This window comes from Ambystoma mexicanum, chromosome 12, assembly GCF_040938575.1.
Source record: "Ambystoma mexicanum isolate Mex_15411 chromosome 12, UKY_AmexF1_1, whole genome shotgun sequence".
In the NCBI taxonomy this organism is placed as follows: Eukaryota; Metazoa; Chordata; class Amphibia; order Caudata; family Ambystomatidae; genus Ambystoma; species Ambystoma mexicanum.
Window position 1 is genome coordinate 922,718,600 of NC_090936.1, and position 13,592 is coordinate 922,732,191.

Below are 13,592 nucleotides of genomic sequence, written 5' to 3' on the forward strand. Positions count from 1 at the left end.
ACGCGCAGCGCCCTCTACAGAAAAAAAAAATTCCGAGGCCAGCAAGCTGGAAACGTATTATCAAAGATAAGGAATACGTCGGAGGAACATCCCGTCGAAAGAACGTTACAAGGTAAGTAACTTGTTCTTCTTTGGAAACCATTCCTAGGGCTGCCACGTGAAAACGTTTGCCTCGACCTTAGTTCACGAGCGGACGCTCAGTTTGGTCAGGCTGTTCTGAAGAACCTGTTTTAAGTAAGGGAGTTTTTTATCCACCCAGTTTAGTATCAGTGCTTGTGAATCTCCCACAAGTATGGGGAAAGGGGATGGGACGTAGGAATAAAACAAAGTTCCCCGCTGTAGTGACTTACATACTCCTAGTCCTTAGTCCCATTCCTCTGTACGCCTGCCCACCCTCCCCTCTAAAAAGTTGCCTCTTGTTGCTAATATTGTCTTCAGGCCTTGCCGATAGAAAAGAACTGAAGGGCAATGCACTGGCCCGTGTAAAAATAAAAGGCCAATTTTCTGATTCAAAAAAGTGCTCCGGTCCCATCCAAAGGACTGTCCCACAAGTATGGATGAAAGAGGACTGTGGACGTTACTCACTACGTTGAGTAACTTTGTTTGTACTATCTGTGTTTTTTTTTTTGTTGGCTCTCCTTTTCTGGCAGAACGGGCCTTGCATTTTCGATGTCGCACAAGCCTCAGGTTTTATGTGGCTCGCACAAAACAATTCCGTCAGTCATCGCAACTGAACTGTTCGTTGCTTTCGGACCAGTGGGTAAGGGCAAAGCCTGATCAAAATCTTCCATTTCAAAATAGCTGTCTGCGTGCATTTCACACTGCCATCAGCTAGCCAGCAAGGCCCCTGCTACGAAGAAAAAGAGCACACTTGACAAGTGCTGTGGCGTCTATGACTATCCTGTCTGGTGTTCCCCTGCTCGACATCTGCAGCCACATGAAGGTCTATCTATACCTTCACAACAGTCTACTGCGTCAATAGGGATTGCAGGGAGGAGTCCGGATCGGCCAATCAGTGCTTTGCAACCTGTTCACATGAGGTGACCATTGGTTGTGTGTATGCACGCCTATATAATCGCATTCAATGAGCATGTGAATACATGAAAGATCCAATGCTGGAGATGGAAGAAGTTACTTACCTGTAACTCGTGTTCTCCAGCATTGGTATCTTTCATGCATTCACATACAACCCTACCTCCTACCCCATTCTGGCTCTTCTGGTTCCAACTGCCACATTGATATGATATGATATATGGCATTTGTAACGCGCCTATACACAAGTGTTTCAAGGCGCGACGAGGCAGGGAGGGGGGAACAAGGGGAAGACAGACAACGATCCTACTAGGCCAGGTGTCATTCAGACCGCGCAAGTGCAGGGGTAGGGGGAAGGGAAAAAGTGCAAGGGGAAGAGGGAAGGGGGGGAGTGCAGTACAAATAAGTAGAATAGAAATAAAATAATAAATAAATAGGGCCAGCTGATGGCAAGTGCAAGGTATGTGCAGACAAGTGCTGGGGGGGCTGTAGTGATACAGAGACAGTCCCGCAGTGCAGGGGTTGCCAGGGAGGCAGTGCAAGTGAAGAGTGACTGGGCCCAGGACTGAGGTCGGTGAGAGTGGCCCAGTTGCAGAATCAGTGCAGTTTTGGTGAAGAATTTAGCAGGGGAGAGGGAGAGAGAAAGCAAAAGTGAAGAGGAAGGTTTTGAGGCGCTTCCAAATCTGAAGATTGCTACCAGGGGCGGGTGGAGCTAAGGAGGACCTATCTCTTGGGCTGTATGACCCAATGTGACACTGATAGACTACTAAAGTGACACGCAGTTTAAAACATTAAAGGTAAACTGCTTTAATATTACCAAGGATTCCCAGCCTGGCTGAATATTCAATGGGCACGTGAATCCATGCAATACACCAATGTTGGAGAACAGGAGTTACAGGTATGTTCCTTCAGAGTCCCCTCTCTTCATACAACCCTACTTCCTTTATCGCCAAATGCAAGTATTTTTCAGGTCCTGCTAGATTAAATAGTCGGCTCAAGAAAAACTATTAGTCTCATTTGGGTGCATCAGTGCAAATGCTATAGCTTGTGTTTTGTAAAATAGTTTTGTTGTACAAGAATGTTCCAGGTCCATCCCCACAATGGTGGCCAATGCCCTAAAATGGGAAAAGGGGACAAAAGGCTAGAAGTACGAAAGTCACTATGGTGAGTAATTGTTTTCACCATCAGTGCCTTAAGTGTGCAGTTCTTCAGCTTTGGAGATCTATTCAAACACAACATACATATGTCTATTTAAATATATTGTGAAAACATGTCATTTTTCATACTAAGGCTACATCTAATACACCTCTGTGTTTTTCATTGCAGTGTAATTCAAGATGAAAGGGCTTTTAAATTAGGGTCACCATGCAATGGCTGCCCAGAAGATGAATGTGTGGACAGTATATGCCGTAAGTTAAAAAGTGAATATTTGGATTGCATTTTTGCAGCAATCATAGCTGACAATTTCTCTACACGTTCTCAGTAATTCACAACCAGGGGAGTACGTCCAGCCAATCAGGTTGCCGGAAATGTGGTAGAATCTGTCAGTGATGACCCACGTTCTCAGCCCCCGACCACCGTCCAACATGAGACCAGCGCCCGGCCCGTTTCCTCTAATCTGCATCCTGGACGAATGTCCCATTTAACCAGAAGGAAGGAGTAGCGCTACTTTTAGAAGGGCTTTTCACTGGATCTTCTTCTACAGCTTCAGCAGATACAAAGAAGCAGTGACAGGTCGAGCCAGGTCCACCCAACACCAATTAACTGCTGGGTCTCTTATTACTTTTCTCACTGGCAGACCATCTCTCAGGACCATCAGACTCTCTCTATAGAATCTCCAAAGAATCCAAGGGCGATTGTCTTTCTGTTGCGCTTCACTCTCCTTCATACTCGCTTCTCATCCAGATTGGATCCATTCAGATTCTGGGAGAGGTAATTGAGCTGTCCATGGAGACGATATGAGGCTGTTGCCCTGTACCAGAGAAATCAGGGCTTTTCTCTGTTCTCAAGAAGGTCCAGGTTGGCCTGCAGGCAATACTAGATCTTTCTACCTTCAATCTTTTTCTCCCCAACAGATATTTAAGGATGCTCACACCTGCCTAGATCCTGCCTATATCCTGGCATCAATTCAAGAGTGTTCAGAAAGATTGTATTTCTTCTGCTTCCCTTCTATAGACATATGTGAGACACCCTTTCCTTTTGCTTTGAACCCTGTCCTGACATTTTGTAGGTAGGTAAAGCCTATGTAAAAAAGGGGGTGCCTAAAAGTAAGTAAAGCCTTCTGATTTACTTCAGTTACCTGTTTTGCTCATTCTTATGGGGAAACTGATTAGTACCTAAGAGTATCAAGTACTAAGAGACTGTCTCCGAATTTCATGCTTCTAATGGTTTGTGTCCTCCCACGGATTCCTCATCTTTGGTATACTGATATCCTGCTTGCAGCTTCAGAAACATCGACAGCATAGAGTGATGCACATTGATGTCCCTCTGCGACATCCATCCCTGCGCTTTGTAAGGAACTCATGGTGGCAACAGTATAGATAGACACAAGTGATCACAGTTCAAGGGTGTTTATTGAACTATTAATGCAGGGTGGAAAAACACCTAACCTAAATCTAAGATGTGAGCCAGCGTCGACCATCAAATGAAAAATAAGGCAGTCCTTGTGGCGTTGTGTCAAAATAAAAGGACCTATACTAAGAAAATAATATTGCCAATTCCTTACAACTTATTACAGAAAGAGTGTGGAATAGGCTATCAAAATAAAGGAAACGGTGTTCAAATAATGAGTCGGGATGTGATTGCCTTGAGGTCTCCCTTCCCCATGTTTTTAGCAGAGGACATGGTGGGACTTCGGAGCACACACGCTCGACCCATCCTAGCGAGAGCTAACAGCTCTGTATCAGCTATCAGGTTCATCAATGATTAAGTATCTTTTCAATAGTCTCTTCCCTTCGAGGCCTGATGCTTTCAACAAACAAACACAAAAGTTCTGTTCTACGAACACTTGGGTGATTGCTCGTATTGTGCTCTTGTGCTCCACCTTCTATCCCTGTGGGGAAGGGAAAGGGCAGTCAGGTGTGCGTGATTCTGGTCCATTGCCTGACCCTGGTATTGGGACACGTCTGGTAAATGGCCCTGGTGTTAGTCTGTTGTCTTTCGTGTTGTGCAAAGGTGTTTGTGTGGAAAAATAGGGAGGGGCGGGTGTTTGGAATATCCTACGTGGTAGGATGGGGAAAAGATTTTGAAAAAAGAAGGGGGAAACTGCGTCTCGCCCTTTGGTCTCCCACTCCCACAGGACCGTCCATCCAGGTGATCGTCGCTGACTGGTCCACCCTCAGGAAGTGGATCCAATAGTGATGGCTGTGTCCTGGCCACCTGGATGACAGAGCCCTGTGGACTAGCTAGGGAGACCCCTTCAGGTTTTTGTTTTTACGCATGCGCAGCACGTTCCGAGCGTTTTGATCGCCTCAGCTACTTTTCAAACTGGATTGCAGGTATGTGGACTGTGATTCGAAGATGTCGATCACAGGTATGCCTCTGGTGCCTTGCAGTGGATCACAATTTCGAGGATTGCTGGTCTTGCCAATCTATAACCAGCAACGCCTTTAAGGAGAGGAAGACTAAACTTACCATAGGTAGATCAGCATCTAAATCCCCTTTGTCCACTTCCACGAAGAGGAGAACGTCTGATAAAAGTTTGAGGGAAAGTTCTCCTCAGAGACCAAAGAAGCTCTCAAAGCATTCTAGGTCCAAGAGCAATTTACAGCACTCTTCATCTTATTCATGACGTAAATCGAAAAAGAGGTGCTGTCGCTAGTCATCTTCGTCAGACTCCTCGCCCGACAAGAAGAAGGTAAGCTTTCCAAGTAAATCTGCCTCTAAAGCAGATTGGGAGGAATTCCGTCTGCAAATGATGGAAGTATTCAAGAAGGCAGCCTTGCCCGGTCCTTCCTTTGAACCAAAGAAAGCCTCTGACCCTGTTGCTCCTTGTAAGGCTGACAAGGTGTCATCTAAGACCACCTCTTGCAGGCCTAATAGCCCGGGTAGTGTGTTGGAGAAGTGTCTTAGAGTGCTGTTGATGGTGTCGCTGACATAGGAAAAGTCAAAGGACTCGACGTCTAAGACATCGATGACTTGCTCATACCCATCAACGGTTTTGTTGAATAGATACTTTTTTAAGTCTATGGGATCAATTTATGAAGACGGTATGGCACACCAAATGTACCGGAGGAGCGCATCACTGAGGACTTCAGCGTACAGGATTTGTTTGAATGCTTTAAAGCTGCCAGTGGTCTTGACGCCTCGCCAGAGGTAGAGTTTGCTACTCTTGTGTCAGCTGGCCATGCTAGTAGCTCTTATAGGTCTGCCATGACAGATTTTCTTGGGCTCTCGTCGTCCAGAGTCCTTGATGGACATCCTTGACAAAGGACCTCCAACCGAGCCGGTTTTGCCATTTCATTTAGCCTCACGGATCAAAATCCTGGAGAACTGGCAAAAACCAGCCACAACAACGCTAGCTTGTTTGTAAGGCTCTGGTCAGGAAATAGAGACCTTTGTCTATTGACCCAGAGTTATTGTCTACTCCAGAGAGTAGTAGTTCAAACGGCTACCTCCACTTTCAAGGCAGCTGTCTACCCTACAATCCCTCCTGATGGGATGACAAAAAATGTGATGTTCTGGGTAAGAGTTTTCTCAGCTGGCAGTGTGGCTTTGAAGGCCATGAATGCTAGTTGTGCATTGCCAAAGTACATCCTCAGCTTATGGGATGTTAATAGCCCAAACAGCTGAGAACATCCCCAAAGGGGAAATGAGAGGGCTTCTTAAATATTATTCAGGATGGCAAAGAAGCACTGTACAAATCCTTTCAATACGGATTAGACGCATCTTATTGTGTGGGTCGTTCTATGTCGGATAGCACTGTCGCAAGAAGGTTTGCATGGCTGCTGAAGTCTGGGTTTGTCCTGGATGTTCAATCCAGGCTATTAAACATGTCTTTTGGTGGATTTCTTCTTTTGGCACTGAGGCTGATGACTCTTGTGAAGTTGCAGGCCTCTAAGGATAATGCTAAATCTTTAGGAGCTGTAATCCACCAGCCTCCGTAAAGCCAGTCTTCTCAGAGTTGGAGAGGTTGCTCCTTTCGATTTTACCCTTCAGTCGGTAGGAACAGGGGCCAGTTTGCCCAGAGGTCAGAGAAGACTCTCATGGTGTATGAGGTTGTGGCGGTAGAACCGTCCAAGCAGTCTCTGCCTCTTTACCTTCTGCCGCAGCCACTTCCTTGACTCACAAGTCTCTAAGAGGGGGCAGGTTGACTGAGCATCTTGAAGAATGACAAAGCATTGCTTCAGATGCTTGGGCACTTCAAACAGTAGCCCACGGTTACTGCCTTCCATTTTAGAAGACCTCCAGATTGTTCCCTGACCATACTATCTCTTGGAGAACCAGACCTGCTCCTTCTCCAGGGGATTCTCACCCTGTTGGAGAAAGATGCCGTGGACAAGGTCCCTTTAGTGGAGTAATTCCATGGCTGGTACTGCCACATATTTTCTAGTTCCCAAGAAAGACTGAGGAATGCGACCCATATTGGACCCGAGACGCTTCAAAATTCCTCAGGAAGGACAGGTTCAAGGTGGCCACTCTGTCGCAGATCCTTCAGGACTTTCGGTTCCAGGATTGGATGGTGTCATTCTATCTTCAGGATGCTTACTTTCTCCAGCATGGGGTCTGGCATGGATTCACATGCTCATGAATATTCCCCGTCGTCAGGCTGGGAATCCTCGGTAAAGAAAAAAACCAGTATCAGTTTCGTTTCTGATCTGTCTTTCGTAGTAATAACCAATCACTGGTCTCTGCGTCATACTGACCACAGCCAATGACTGCCCTCTACCTAAGCACCGCCTCTGGCAGCCATCTTCAGATTTTTACCGCACGTTCATGTGTTGGGATCCTCGTGCTATTGCTCTCGAGCGTTAGTGCTATTTTTCACGTTTCTTCTCAAAAAACTTCGTTTTTTCCGGTCAAAAGAGCCTCAAGCTCCACCGACTCTCCATCCGATCAACGGGGACCCGTGTCGGATTCGTCTGCGCCCCTCAAGGGTGAAGATTTCGTCGAGCTACGCTTTTGGAGGACTCCAGAAGTTTCTCAGGCCCGGACATGGCCCAGGAGAAGGGAAGCTCGACGCCCGGAAAGCTGTTCAGGATCTGCCCTGGATGCCAGCTGCAGAAAGTCTTTAAGGAGGACGAACACTCCTTTTGTCTCTACTGCTTACATGAGGACAAGACGCACGTGGAGAAGGACTGTGCGTTTTGCGGCAACATGTCGGAGCGGACCATGAAGGACCGCCATCAACGTCTCGCCAACTGGCTGGAAGGGAAGAGCCCGTCAGGCGAGAAGAAGAGGAAGAAATCCGAGCGGTCTTCTAAGACCTTTGAGGACGCCCCGGCGACGGGGGTCCAACACAAGCCAAAGCACCGCGAGTCCGCTGGCACCGGGAGCGCCGAACGGTCGGGCTCTACGGGCGCCAGGCAGGGCGCACCCTCCCCGGCACCTTCAGCCACGAGCCAACGCTCTGGGTCGGGTAAGAGGAAGGGCGAGCACCCGGCGAAGCTCCTGGAGAGGCCCCGGTCGAGCTCGAAGGCCCCATCGGAGGGGGAGCGAGGCAGTGTCCCCCCCCTCAAGGATAAGGCGGTGAGCGCACCTAAGGTGGTGAAGGCCTTAATCCATCCGGCCAAGCCCTCTATCGATACTGTCGCGGCGGCCCTGGCTCAGCCTGTGGAGGCTACACCAGTGGTGGCGACCTCGGGGCTCAGAGTCTCCCTGCCACCTCGGAGGGAGTCCTCTTTTGTGCCCATCGATAGGACCCCCGTGAAACTCCCGGCGGGGAAGAAAAAGGGGGGGCAGGGCGTCGTAGATTCGGCCTCAACCTCAGAGGAAGAGCTGATTGAGGTCTTAAGCCACGGCCTTGGCGTGGAAGAAGACCGACCCGTCGGGATGGATCCCGACGCAGGTGACGACGACATCGTCGAGGGTGCCGACGGGGCCCCTGATCGCCCGTCGGATTCCCCTCTGCCAGTGCCTCAAGACAACTCGGCGGCCATTTTGTTGGCTATACAGTCCTTATGTTCAGAGATAAGGACGAGACTACCGTTGCCGACGGTGGAACCTTTCCCGTCGGGGGATCCGGAACCGGGACCTTCTGGTGCTCCCCCGCCCAAGAAAAGAAGGATTCACCCTCCACCTCCTTTTCAGCCATCGCGCCCCGTCCAGCCCTCCTCCCCGTCCACCCGAGGGGATGATACGGGGACTGACACGGCAGCGACGGGTACGGACGACGAGGTATACGACGAGGATCTACCGTCGTCACCTCCCACCAGGGCTTCTCCGCCTGACGAGATTGGATCGTTCCACTCCATGATCGCCAGGGCATCCGAGCTTTTCCAACTCTGCCCTGAGGAGAAGAAAAAGGAAGGATTCCTTTATCAACGGCGCGAGGCCAAGAGGAAGACGGTCCTCGCGGTGCCTCTACTGGACGACATTTGGGATGAGGGCCTCGCCCTCCTCAAGAACCCTTCCACGACGCCAGCTAGAAGAGACCGGTACGAGAAGAAGTACCGGGTCCCGGACGCGGCCCCCCTGTGCCTCCGGGCGCAGCCTACCCCGGACTCCGTCGTCTCCGCGGCGGCCAGGAAGAAAGCAGGGGGGGGTGCGGCCTCCACATTGACTTCCCCACCGGACGGCGAGGGAAAGAAATTGGACGCTATGGGACGCAGGGTCATCTCGTCTGCAGCGACGACGATTAAAGCGGCCAACGCCTTGGCTATCGTGGCCCGCTACGACAGGGAGCTATGGTACAAACTGGCTCCCCTGCTGGACTTCCTACCGGACGACAAGAGGGCGGATGCCCTGGAGATCCTACAGGAAGGCGAGGTGGCGTCGGACCACGCCATCACTATTGCGACAGACATCGCCGAAACTGGGTTTCGCCAGTTGGGCAACGGCGTTTGCCTTAGGCGGCGTGGATGGCTCAAGGCTATGGACTTCCGTCAAGACGTACAGACCAGAGTCCTGGACATGCCGTTCGATGGGAACAACCTGTTTGGGAAAACAGTGGACGATTCCCTTCAGGCCATTAAAGCGGACACTGAGACGGCCCGGGCCCTTGGGGTTCTGCAGCAACGACGGACGCCCTTTCGGAGCAGCGGAGGCAAGGGCGCCTCCAAAGGTTCCGGCGGCGGTTTCTCCACCTACCGTCAAGCGGCCCGCTCGTCGTCTCAGGAGGCCTACAGAGGACGAGGCAAGTCTGGCGGACCCTGCCGTCGTCGCCAAGGTGGTCAAGGCGGCAAAGCCTCGTCGAAACAGGATTGAACCGGCCGTGGGGTCGGGCCCCCACCGAAGCACCCCGGTGGGAGGCCAGCTGGCGAGCTTCGTCAGCGTGTGGGAGTCCATCTCCACCGACCGTTGGGTGCTGGACGCCTTAGCCCGGGGCCACGCGCTCGAGTTTCAAAGAAGGTGCCCGCGTGTCCCTACGTGGCCAGGAAAGAGCTTCACATCCCTCAGCTTCTCCTGGAGGTAAAGGCGATGCTCAGGAAGGGCGTCATCGAACTCGTCCCAAAGAGGCTTCAGAGTTTACTCGAGATACTTCCTCGTGAAGAAGAAGACGGGAGGATGGCGCCCCATCCTAGACCTGCGACGTCTGAACAAGTTCATCAAGGCGCAGAAGTTCCGGATGGTCACCCTCCAGCACGTCCTGGGGCAGCTGGAGGAAGGAGACTTCCTGTCGTCGTTGGATTTGGAGGATGCCTACTTCCATATTCCCATCCTAAAGGGGCACCGAAAATTCCTCAGGTTTGTGGTCCAAGGGCGTCACTACCAGTTCAAAGCCCTCCCCTTCGGACTACGGTCGGCACCCAGGGTATTCACCAAGTGCCTTGCACCGGTGGCGGCGCAGCTGCGCCGCGAGGGGATCCACGTCTACCCCTACCTGGACGACTGACAGTCTACCCCTACCTGGACGACTGACAGGCTCATCCGAGCCAAGACGAGGGAGCTCGCCGTGGAGCACACGGCAAGGACCGTCCAACTTCTCGCGGACCTGGGATTCTCCGTGAACTACTCCAAGTCCCACCTGGTACCCGCGCAAAACGCACTGTTTCTGGGAGCGAAGCTCGACACTGTCCCTTCTGGCCTCCCCGGCGGAGGAAAGGACCAGGTCCATTCTGGGCAAGGTACAGCGGATGTTGGTTCCCGACGCGGCCAAGGTGAGGTCCATCAAGTCCCTCCTTGGAATGATGTCTTCTTGCATCTACCTCATTCCCATGTGCAGGCTCCGGATGCGCCCGTTGCAGGAGTTCCTGGACGCGCGCTGGATCCAAACGACGGGCGGCTCCGAGGAGAGGATCACACTCGACGAGAGTTTCCGCCGAGCGGTCCGGTGGTGGGGCAACCGCGCACATCTGACGGCGGGCATGGACTTCCAGACCCCAGACCACCAGGAGACAGTGACCACGGATGCCTCCCTCGAAGGGTGGGGAGCGCACACCGAAAATCTGCACGCGAGAGGCCTTTGGCTCCCGGCGGAGAAGTCCCTCCATATCAACGTCCTGGAGCTCCGTGCAGTGTTCTGGGCCCTCAGGTCCTTCCTTCCGTCCCTCAAGGGCAAGGTGGTGAGGATCTTCACCGACAACACCACCACCATGTTTTACATCAGGAAACAGGGCGGAACCAGGTCTCCAGCGCTGTCCAAGGAGGCGCAGGACCTGTGGCATTGGGCCGTCGCCCAAAGGATGTTTCTGGTGCCGTTTCATCTGGCAGGGATAAAAAACACCATCGCCGACTCACTCAGCAGGGAGCTGCGCTCGTGCCACGAGTGGGAACTACGGCAGGATCTAGTGGATCGCCTCTTCCGACGGTGAAGCACACCCCAGATCAACCTGTTTGCGCCGGCGACGAACTCCAAGTGCCGGAGGTTCGCCAGCAGGTTTCCCCAGGCGAGGAGCATGGGCGATGCCTTCTCGTTCCCCTGGGAGGGCCTGTTCTTCTACGCGTTCCCTCCTTTGCCACTGCTAATCCGGCTCGTCAACCAGCTCAAGAGGTCGCGGTGCAGGATGATCCTCGTCGCACCTGCGTGGCCGAGGCAGATATGGTTTCCGGACCTTCTGGACTTGTCAGCGTCCCCGCCAATCAAGCTGCCGGTGGACGCGGATCTACTCTCCAGGGAAGGAGGCGCCATCCTCCACCACGACCCGAAATCGCTGAACTTGCAGGCCTGGCTCCTGCGGCGCTAGAGTTTGGAGGATACGACATACCGGCCGACTGTAGAGAGGTTCTTGCAAAGGCCAGGGCGTCCTCGACTCTTAAATGCTACAGACACAAATGGAAGAGGTTCTCTGTCTGGTGCCACGCACAGAAGATTAACCCTCTACGGATTACGGCTCCCCAAGTACTGCCGTACCTGCTGACGCTGGCCAAAGCTGGACTGGCACACGCGTCCATCAAGATTCATCTTGCTGCGATCTCCTGATACACCAGAACCACGGGCCGGACGTCCTTGTGGTCTCATCGTCTGGTGATAGAGTTCATGAAGGGGCTGTTCAGATCGTTCCCGCCGGTGAAGGCGCCGGCCCCGGCGTGGGAGCTCAACGTGGTGCTGCCCAAGCTCATGGGACCTCCGTTCGAGCCTCTGCACTCGGCCCCGTTGAAGTTTCTGTCGTGGAAAACAGCGTTTCTTGTGGCCATCACCTCCGCACGACGGGTGGGAGAGATCCAGGCCCTTTCCTGCAAGGCCCTGTACTTGACTTTCCACGACACGAGGGTAGTGCTCAGGATGCACCCCTCCTTCATGCCCAAGGTACCGTCGGACTTCCATCTCAACGAACCCTTGGTGTTGCCTGTGTTCTTCCCGTCGCCTTCGTCGCCGGCTGAGAGGGCTTTGCACTCGCTGGATGTGGCTAGAGCGCTGAAGTTCTACGTGGACCGCACAAAGTGTTTTCGGAAGACGTCACAACTCTTTGTGAATTTTGGACCTGTCAATCAGGGGAAGGCTCTCTCGAAGGCTTCCATTTCCAGATGGCTCTCCGGCTGTATCATGTACTGTCATCGGTTGGCAAACCGACCGCTGCCTGGCCGTCCGAGAGCCCATTCCACCAGAGCGATCGCAGCTACCACGGCGTTCCTTTCTGGTGTGCCCCTGCTGGACATATGCAGGGCTGCTACGTGGAGGTCGACGCACACCTTCACGAAATTCTACTGCGTCGATCGGGATTCCAGGGAGGAGTCCAGGGTCGGCCAAGCAGTGCTGCGCAACCTGTTCGCCTGAGGTGAGCCTGGTGAGGAGGTAAGATGCTTAATGTTGAGTTTGATGTAATGCTTAATGTTGAGCCTTTGCCACCTCCCGTGGTTGTGCATGTGTGTACTGCTATGTATTCTTTATTCATGAGCATGTGAATCCATGCCAGACCCCATGCTGGAGAAGGAACAAGTTACTTACCTGTAACTGTTGTTCTCCAGCATGGGTCTGGCATGGATTCACATGCGAACCCTCCCGCCTACCCCTCTGCGGCTCTTCACTTGGTCATTCTGCCACTTCACGTGCTTCCAAATCTGAAGATGGCTGCCAGAGGCGGTGCTTAGGTAGAGGGCAGTCATTGGCTGTGGTCAGTATGACGCAGAGACCAGTGATTGGTTATTACTACGAAAGACAGATCAGAAACGAAACTGATACTGTTTTTTTTCTTTACCGAGGATTCCCAGCCTGACTACGGGGAATATTCATGAGCATGTGAATCCATGCCAGACCCATGCTGGAGAACAACAGTTACAGGTAAGTAACTTGTTCCTTCACTCGCCTATACACCCCAAGCACAGAAATTACTGGAGTTTCGCCATAGGCAGTTCTCAATTTGTTTCGTGCCCTGCTTTCGGACTCCCCTCCACCGAAGGGTATTCACCAAGTTGATGGCGGTGGTGGCAGCGAATGTAAGGAGGGGATGGATTCACATCTTTTCTTATCTAGACGATTGGCTGATCACGGCTTGTTCTCGCAAGCAGGCTCTGGAACATCTTTACAGCACCTGCCTTTCTCTCCACAGACTGTGTATCTGCCTCAACTTCAAGAAGTCTCAGGGGACAACTTCCCAAAAGATGCAATTCATTGGAGCAGTCCTGGATTAGTTTCAAAATGCACAGCAACTGCCAGCCTTTGATTTTCTAAGTTTGCTCGGCCTCATGGCATCCTGCATTTTCCTGGTTCCAGAAGCCCATATGATGATGTGGCCTCCTCAGTCCGCCCTCAGATCCCAATGGCCTCAGTTCTCTGGCAGGATGACAGACCTTCAGGTCCTGAGCAAGGTCGTGCAGGATCTCCTGTGGTGTGCCTGCAAGGAGAATGTGTTGAGAGGAGAATCTTTTTGGCAACCATGGCCTGAGATGCCAGTCACGGACTACTCCCTCGCGGGATCGAGAGCCCACTTGAACGATAGAACGATCAAGGATCGTTGATCTCCATCCAAGTCCAAACTACACATAAACCTTTTAGAGCTTCGGGCAATCTGACTAGCGCTGAT

At 52.1% G+C, this 13,592-nt stretch overlaps 1 protein-coding gene across 1 annotated transcript in view; it reads left to right on the top strand.

The window, feature by feature from the left end:
• Window positions 1–13,592, top strand: part of GLIPR1 (GLI pathogenesis related 1) — a 243,028-nt gene that overhangs the window by 173,967 nt on the left and 55,469 nt on the right. The window contains exon 3 of the mRNA XM_069627756.1: window positions 2,359–2,441. Within this exon, the coding sequence (XP_069483857.1) occupies window positions 2,359–2,441 (83 nt within the window). The remainder of the gene's footprint in view (window positions 1–2,358; window positions 2,442–13,592) is intronic.